This window comes from Hesperophylax consimilis, chromosome 22 (genome assembly GCF_061612785.1).
Source record: "Hesperophylax consimilis isolate HC1 chromosome 22, BYU_Hcon_1.0, whole genome shotgun sequence".
NCBI classification, from domain to species: domain Eukaryota; kingdom Metazoa; phylum Arthropoda; class Insecta; order Trichoptera; family Limnephilidae; genus Hesperophylax; species Hesperophylax consimilis.
Genome location: NC_142857.1, coordinates 6,579,253 through 6,588,713, shown reverse-complemented (window position 1 = coordinate 6,588,713; position 9,461 = coordinate 6,579,253). Strand labels below are relative to the sequence as shown.

General features: G+C 35.2%; 1 protein-coding gene across 8 annotated transcripts in view; it reads right to left on the bottom strand.

Annotated features, from left to right (window-relative positions):
• Nucleotides 1–5,168: 5,168 nt before the first annotated feature.
• LOC149412765 (serine protease gd-like) overlaps nucleotides 5,169–9,461 on the bottom strand; it is a 56,176-nt gene continuing 51,883 nt past the window's right edge. For all 8 annotated transcript variants that reach the window (XM_089645583.1, XM_089645577.1, XM_089645578.1 and 5 more), the window contains one exon: nucleotides 5,169–8,500. In XM_089645583.1, coding sequence (XP_089501709.1) covers nucleotides 8,292–8,500 — 209 coding nt within the window. In that variant the 3' untranslated portion in view covers nucleotides 5,169–8,291. The remainder of the gene's footprint in view (nucleotides 8,501–9,461) is intronic.

The following is a 9,461-nucleotide window of genomic DNA, read 5'->3' as shown; positions in this document are numbered from 1 at the left end:
ACATATAATAGCAGATATACCTATATCACTCGCGTCTGTAATTAGCTTGATAGGTAATTGTGGGTCAAAATGCACCAAAATATTGTCTGACGTCAGCAGTTTCTTAACTTGCTCAAACGCAATATTGCATTCCTGAGACCATACAAATTTTATCCCTTTTTTCAACAATTGGTATAAAGGAGACAAAATACCTGACACATTCTGTATAAAAGACCTATAGTAGGAAATAACTCCCAGCAAACTTCTAAGTTCCGAAACATTTTTCGGTACACTCATTTGGGTAATAGCATATATTTTATTTTCTAAAGGCATAACTCCTTTCTGCGAAATTCTATAACCTAAATATTCTATCTCTGTTTCTAGAAAAGAACACTTATTTTCATTAATAGTTAATCCGCAATCACTTAACTTGCTAAGTACTGCTTCACAAATAGAAAATAATTCCTCTTTAGAATTCCCAAATAAAAGTAGATCATCTAAAAATACACGAACGTTCCTAAGTCCACCAACTATCGCCGTAATGACTTGCATAAAGATGGCCGGACTCGTGCTTAAGCCAAAAGGCAATACTTTATATGCAAATAAACCTATATGCGTACTAATCACACATAATTTTCTAGACTTTTCGTTCAATGAAATTTGTCCAAATGCATTTCGTAAGTCTATCTTAGCAAAATATTTTGCACCATTCAGAGATGAAATTAAATCGTCAATACGAGGTAGTGGGTATTTCAACTTCGCTAACATAGGATTCAATGTTGTTTTGAAATCAGTACAAATCCTAATTGAAGCGTCTTTCTTTTTTGCAACAACAATCGGGCTTGCAATATCGCTTATTTCTACCTTTTCAATAATGTATTCATGCAACATTCTCTGTAACTCTATCTCTACTTTCTCACGTAAACTAAAAGGTAATGGCCTCGGATTTACAAACTTTGGCCTAAAGTCCGAATTAACTTCAATGTTTGCCTCATAATTTTTAAGCCTACCCGATTTTTCTGAAAAAACATGAGCATATTTCTTCTTTAAACTTTCACGAAAAACAAGATGATTATCACAATTAATCTCACTGAATTTTACAGAATTTATTCCACTTAATCCGATACCGAAAACTTGTAAAAAATCTCTACCAACTATTGTAGAATTACCATTTTTAATTATTACGAACTGTATTTTCGCACTTCAATCTATTTTCGTACCTAAAAATGACACCTCTAAATTCACTTTACCTAAAACATTTAACTGCGTTCCGTCATACCCTGACAAATGAACATTATACTTTTCTAAATCGTAAGAAACAAAATATCTTAAATACACTTCATATGGTATCGCGTTTATCGCAGCTCCCGTATCTACCAACGCCGGCAATATTATGTTACCAATTAACAAATCTATATATGTGGGTTCCGGCCCCACATTATTATTAACCACGAACACCGAATTCAACCGTTTATTTTTAGTACCTACATAATTTTTATTGTATTTACACAAATTACTAGGATGACCCGATTTGTTACAATGATTACACAAAAATTTTTTCCAGCAATCTTTTTGCAAATGATTTTTTTTTCCACACAAAAAACAAGTTTTTAACGTACCATTAACCGGTGATTTACTCCGCATTGAATTTTTATTCCTGGAAGGACTATCTTTCCTGGATTTATGGAAATACTCGCTTTCCTTATGAACAACATTTAAATTCGGATTTACTTTTTTAAAAGCCACAACATGTTCCCACGTCGCCGCTAGATTAATGCAATCCGTAAAAGAAGTATCGATTGCCTCTACGAATAGCTTGTGTTTCAATTTTTCATTAAAAATCCCAATAACGAATATGTCCTTTAAACATGGTTCCAATCTCAGCTCAAAATTACAAGATAAACTTAACCCTCTCAATCTAGCCGCGTAATCTTTAACGGATTCGCTAGGAAACTGTTTACATTTATAAAATAATTCACGAGACTCAAAAATATTTTTAACTGGTTTGCAATGTGAATCAAATAATTTACATAAATCTTCAAAAGAACAAACAGAAACCTTTTTTGGAAAACATAAATCACATAATAGAGAGAAAGTTTCTTCCGTGAGGCAACTCAGCAAAAATGCTCTTTTGCGTTCTGGTGACAACAACTTATCATCATTTAAAATGAGGGCCTGATCCAATCGTTCCCTGAACAATGACCAGTCTCCCGTTCTGTAACAGAACGTCCCCAAATTCTTACAAATCGCCTCCATTGGGAGAAGAACTGAAACAAGTTGAATAAAATATACGTATCTCAGCCCTTCCAGAGGTTATGCTCCGAGCCCCTGCCCTGAGCCTGTGAATCACCAACGTCTCAGCACCCTTTTCTGGCTCCGTCTCCCTTCAGCTGCGGACACGATCACCTTCCAAGGTCTTCCTTCCCGCTGTAGCGACAGAACCCCGGTCCCGGATTCCGGCCAATTCACCCTTGATGCCGATCTTGATCCTGGATCTTCTGCGTACCCCGTGTAACGGTGTACTCTCGACAAAATGTTGCAATGTCGGCTCCCACACACGTGTAAAATTGCGTTTTTACCGCGCAATTTGCCCGGCCCGATCTGCGTGCTCGCCTCGGCTGCGTGTGAATTCTCCAATTTGATAGCCTTTTATTATTCTTCTTCTTCCTTCAAAATTTAGCGATCCAACGCCCAAAATACTAAAGCGCCAGACTATACTGTGATCACCAAAAATTCGAATAATCTTCTTGAATCATCTGATTCTCCGTAAACTTTTAATAATTTACGAACTACCGTGCTGCGCCACTGTAACGTATGTTAACTCTACATACTCAATAATAACAATGCTTGTATTATAATATTTATTTGTAAGAAGACTATCACGGTTCTGGACTGAGAGGCTCATTCCCGCTCATACGATCTCTTATATACGTCTCGTACTCGCTGTCTCGCTCTCATGCTGTCCCCCTTACACACATACACCACACATTTAAAGATAAACTGGGTATTTTTAATGCCTATAACATATTAAATAACAGAAAAAAACGAGTTTTGAATAATTTTCGGAGGTTACTTTGCGATTTTTTTCTATCAAGGTAATTTAATATTATTAATGTTTTCGAACAACAAATGTTTAGATATTATCTTCAAAAAGAACATATAATTTTTTTTGGACATTGAAAACTTAAAGAGTTGACGAGAAACTTATTTTAAATAGGTAGAAATTGGGTATGCTGGGACTTAAATCACCAAAAAAAACAGTGGGGAATTTGAAAATCTCTTTTTGGTATTTTAGAACATTACGCATTGGCAGCTCTAGTCCATATTCACATTTGAACACCGGTAAATTATTTTATCAGGTGCGGTCATGGATGAATTTTCGCACTTTGATTTCAATACGATTACATTAGTGAGGAGATGCTAACAATTTACCTGGTGATCGATGTTAAAAGCGAGTTATCTTAAGGCGATGCACTACGTCGTGTAATATTTTAAATCGAGCCGCTATCAATAACACCCCTTACGTAGATGGCGATAAGGTTTAAATTCCCGCTTAACACCATCCGCCTGTTTTGATTTATGCAAGAAAAAAACATGGCCAAAAAGGGTCATTTATTTTATTTTGTGGATGTTCAGGCATAAATATTTAATTTTTTTCCAAACATTTTATAAATAATTTAATTTTCCACATTATAAAAATAAAATCATAACTGAAAATGGGTTCGTAAGTAGGAGATTTTGAACTTTAATGCAGTTTTCATAGGCCTTATACATTATTTTTTTCTGGGCTTATAAAAAGACTTATCTACAAAAAAACTCGATTATTTAAAGGCCAAGATGTATTTAATTGAAGCATCTGAAACATTTCTAGGCGACCAAATTTTCAAACCAAAAACACATGATTTTGCATTACTACGTAGTAAACAAGTATAACAAATGTATAGATATTATCTTTAAAAAAAATTATTTTTTTTAAACTTAAAAAAAATAATCTTGTTATAAATCGGTAGAAATTGTGTATGCGGGGTCTTAAGTTAGAATGTCAATAAGTCATTATCTATAAAAGAAAAATAAAAAAGGGACTGCAGTTCCTCAACGGGGGCGGCACATTACAGCGGGAGGATGCCAACAACTAGCTGACGATAAATTGCCGTCTTCAAGCAAATGCAATTCAGAGCTGAAACTCGACAGATAGACTCGTTGTCCATGACAATGGATTTTATGAACGTTTGGTGGCAATCAAGCATACACACGCAGCCACATGCGCATATATCTGAAATTCGAAAACTAACAGCAGTTATATAAGCAATAAATTTCGGTTTTATTCAATCAGGATTTGACACTGTTAGCAGAGTTGTTGACTTCAGCTCCCGGGTAGGAAAGTTCAATTCTCAGTAAAAACCAAAATTATATACATGTATATATTGAAAATAGCTGTGGATATACTAAAAAAATACTTTTATATTTATTTATTTTTTATATACGACTTCACTTATATCTCGACGATTTTTTGTAAAAATATTGAAGGCCAATTGAAATGTCTGAAATATTGTTAAAATACAGGGTGTATCGGCACGTACCCGACAAACTTTAACCAGCCATTCCTTAGCATATTTGGAGTAAAAAATGTTATGTGCACTTTGCTGTCCGGTAACGTTTTTTTTAATAAAAAATGTATTATTCATATTTTCACCACATGTCACCACTGTTTTATCCTTTGTCAAAGTTTGAAAACCCATCTGGCAATATTTTATTCGAATTCCGTTGAATAATGTACGTGCGTACCTATATTGGCGCGCTTTTACAATCACAACGAAATGGCACGGCACCATTCGTCTCATTTTTGACTATTATTATTTAGTGTGTGCGAAAGAGCGAAGACGCTTTTCGACATACTTGCTTATAACAGCTGTTTAACACGAAAAGCCATGCCAATGACAGTGATGTAGTGTGGAAATTTTTAATTTTTTTGTTTTTAATTGAAAAAAAAATGCTTCCGGACAGCAAAGTGCCCATAAATTTTTTTAATCCAAATGTGCTAAAGAATAGCTGGTTAAAGTTTGTCGGGTACGTGCCGATACACCCTATATATATATATTGCAGTCGTGTAAAGATCAATGTAGTAGTGCAATGCTTTCTGTCAGTTTCTGAAAAAATGGACACAAAATTGAACAATTGAAATAAAACGCATTGCTACATTGTAAATATTATTTTATTTGTATTAACACTGTAACAAAATAAAATTAAAAACATGCAGTGGATTCCTTCCTCCTTACTCCTGGATTCATTTTGGGAGAAAACTACTGGTTCAAGTCTCTTCCTGAGGTAGATAATCATTTTCAACATAATTCCAATCAAAATAGAATATTTTTATTGTTTAAATTGTTTTCTGATAATCATTATACATATATTATAAAAGGGAGTGTGCAATGTGCATGCCGCTAAAACTCAGAAACAAGTCCCGGTACGATCGACGGAGTTATATGGTGTGGTAGCTCTCTATCCCCCATCTATGAAGAAGGTTCCCATTTTTACCTGAAGGGCGTGCTTTTGAAGACATAAGGTCTGGAAGTTTCGCCCTCTGGAACAGTCCAGAACATTCGAGAGTATTCGAGAGCTTTTCACAATATTTTAGAACATCACGGAACATTCTAGAATGTTGTGGAATGTTCGGGACTAGTCTGAAACGTTCGGGAACATCTTAATATTTAAAAATTCAGCCTGATTATGTTGGATCTCGCAAAACTCGAAAAGTAATCAACCGACATCTCGATTTGATTTTTATACATATCTACAGTTTTATATCAAGAATGTTGAAATTTTGCAAACATGACCTTCAAAACGAGTAAACTATTAGTAAATTCTTAATTTATTGAAAAACGTTTTCATGCACCTGCGTTTGTCTTAATAACAAATGACGAAATGTGAAAATTTATTGATTTTTATGAACACGTGTTCTGACATCGTGACAATAAATTGGTATTCTACTAAAAGTTTATCAGGAAACCGATCAAGTCATTCGTTAATTGCAATCCCGTTTTTAACCGGATTACAAATAATTTGGAGAGATTCCTAATAAATTAACAATATTTTTTTATCGATAAGCTTTATCTGTGGCGTAAATCCAATTTGAAAAAGACAATTTAAACAATTTTTTGTTAAAATATTATACTATAGGTAGGTTCCTACTTTTCTTGCTTGTCTGAATTATTCTTCACACAAACAGTTCTGCAGATTATTTCCCACAGTATCCCTAATTGGAGTAGGTATGTGGTGAGGGTTAAGTCAGTGGAATATGGATTATTGCATTCACAAATACACAAAAAATATAAAAGACACAAACCAATAAATGCTTTCGAATTCTTTTTCGGAGAGTCAGCATCCCAATAATAGAAAATCATTTAGTTTTTTCTAAAACGAAAATATTTTTGTTTTGTTTAAAACGCAAACCTTTAAAACATTTCAGCTTAACCGGATGGTAGCTAAGTGGACAAATGCGTCGGAGCTCCAAACCACCGCTAACTAAGTCCTCCATCATTGGACAAGCAACATTTTCCCTAAGTTCTGTGTCTTCAGTGTGTATCATTTTGGCGACTTTGGGGCCCCATGAAAAAGCTGATGTATTATTTTCGGAATTCTGTGTCCTCAATGTGTATCATTTTTGCGACTTTGGGGCCCCATGAAAAAGCTGATTATTATTTTCGGAATTCTGTGTCCTCAATGTGTATCATTTTTGCGACTTTGGGGCCCCATGAAAAAGCTGATGTATTATTTTCGGAATTCTGTGTCCTCAATGTGTATCATTTTTGCGACTTTGGGGCCCCATGAAAAAGCTGATTATTATTTTCCGAATTCTGTATCCTCAGTGTATATCATTTTGGCGACTTTGGGGCCTCATGAAAAACTGATGTATTATTGTCCGAATTCTGTGTCCTCAATGTGTATCATTTTTGCGACTTTGGGGCCTCATGAAAAAGCTGATGTATTATTTTCCGAATTCTCTGTCTACAATATGTACCTACCATTTTCATAGCATCGCTAAAGATGAATTTTGCGTTAAAAGGAACTTATTTCCTTCCGAGGCCTCGTGCGTGGAGGTAATGTTTAACACTTTTTAACTTCCAGTGCTAGGAAAATTGGTATCGTTTATGAAATGAAACTATTAAAACTGGCTAAAAAGAGCAAAATCTACATAGGTCTTCCGAAATTTGAAAAACCCATGGAAGGTAGTGAAATGGTCTTGCAATTGGACCGGACACTCTAATAAATGAACCTTTCATAGTTTCTGATGAGGATAGGTAGATACTAAACATGTTTTACTCGTGCAATGTTTTGAGGTGAAAATCGTGATGTTTTTCATCATAAGGTCATGAAGATGGAGGGCTGACCTTTCCCTTTGATCGGCCTTCACCAATAAATGTACCTTCTAGTTTTAAAGAAGAGGATGGACTTTATCCAGAACAGAAACTGGAGGTGGTTGATTCATGTAGGTAACTGACCCACACTTTCGAGCGTCCTTCCCATAATATTTAGCCTAGAGAGGCGAGCCTCCAAAAGTTTGACAGGAAAATCCCACATCTTTAAGTATGTAGGGGTGACCTGTACCTTGGAACGCCCCACCCTTAAATTTTCCCTTCCCTAGTTGTTGACAAGGACGGACTTGATCCAGAATAAGTAATGAATTACAGGGGGTCTACCACGTTCAAATTGATAACACAATATCGGATCAACTACCGACGATTTTATATCGATAGATCCCGACTTCGACACCAAATAAACTAAATAAAACTCGTTGTACGATGGCAACACTGTAGATATTGTCTTTCCTAAATGTCAAACGGCTACATAAAAAAATAAAATACTAATAAATTGACCATGTCGAATAAAAATACTAACTTTAATGTACATTAGCAATCTGCATGTAATTTTTTTTCTTCAAGCTGAATCGGAATCAATTGATCGCGTTTTCGATTTCTTTTAATTCTAAGAGCTTCGTCAGTTTATAAATACTTAAATTGTTTTGCATAACTTACGACGTTATTAAAAAAATTGTGTGTTTTGACATTTAACCGAAGTTTATCTGACACCATGTAGTCTGCACAAAATGAGGCGGCTTTTGTCTATCGACTGTCGGAATCATAAACTCCTACTGACCGTAATCGCAAATATCGCTGTAGAGTTTTATCGAACGCCCGTGCTAGAAACCCAGGAGCTGATGGTGTGAACCTTGCAATGCAATCGAAACTTGTAGTTAGGGCAGGATGGGGAGGGATGGGATGGGTGACCTGTCCTCCCTAACGAGCGACCCTCCTCTAGTTGTCAGCAAGGACGGACTTGATCCAGGAGAGGTATTTGGCGGCGTCAGTGAAGATGACATACTCGTGGAGGTTGCACGTGTTGGTAGAGTCGGGGTCGTTGAGGCTGTTGGAGACAACACCACGCAGCATCCAACGCCCCCCCTGGTTCAGGAACATGCCGCCCCCCGAGTCTCCGTTGCAAGGTCCTGACCCATCTTTATCCCCTGAAAACCAAAAAATCCATTACATGAAAATTAAAAACTTATATTTATTATTTTTTTAAAAGAAGCAAACACATTATCAAAAAGAAAGAGACAGTATACTAGAAAAGACAGTGCGTCAGTTGTGGAAGAGAAGTAAGGGAGGGGAACGTGGGATAAGTGAAGTAATGGGGAACATACTTAGAATTGGGCTGACAGTTCAATTTAATTGGTTATTAATGATATCAACCTTTGAATTTACCGTTTTTTTTAAGCTTCTAAACTGATCACTGTTAAACCTATTCCATGTTGTGTAGTCCTACACATAAAGTGACTTAAAACCAAGTATTTTCCTTTTATTAATTTTCATTTTACTTTTATGCTGACGAAGAAACCATTGATTTTTAACGTGTCGATTATTTTGATTAAATATCGGTGAATACAAAGTGATTTATTTTCATTGAATTAAAACTACGCCAAGAAGAGAATTTGCGATTATTGAAGAAATATATTTTTATTATTGACGAAGATAATATTAACAACTCTCAATGGAAATGTAAAACTCGAACCCAGGTTTTCTAGTCTACCGGGACTGGCATATTTTTTACTGCCATCTTTTGATATTATTTCAAAGTTCTACGTGAATATTTTTTACATAGACATTTGAATATATATGGGGTTAATCAAGGTTGGTTTCGGTTAGGTATGGTTAGGTTAGGTTGGGTTAGGTAAGGTTAGTCAGGAATGTTAGTTGTGTGCTTACTCTTTTTTCTTTAGGTTAAGGCCGAGTGTAGTTGTTTATTAATTTAAAATAATGATAATATTATTAAGCAAATCGATAATGATAGTGTTTTCAACAAGTAAAATTTTTTTTATACATTTTTTAAATTAACATAGGCTTAGTAATTATCAAAATCAAATCGAAAATATGACCTTTTTCAGACCGTAATACGTGCGTTTTAAAAAATACTATTAAAGGCTGAAT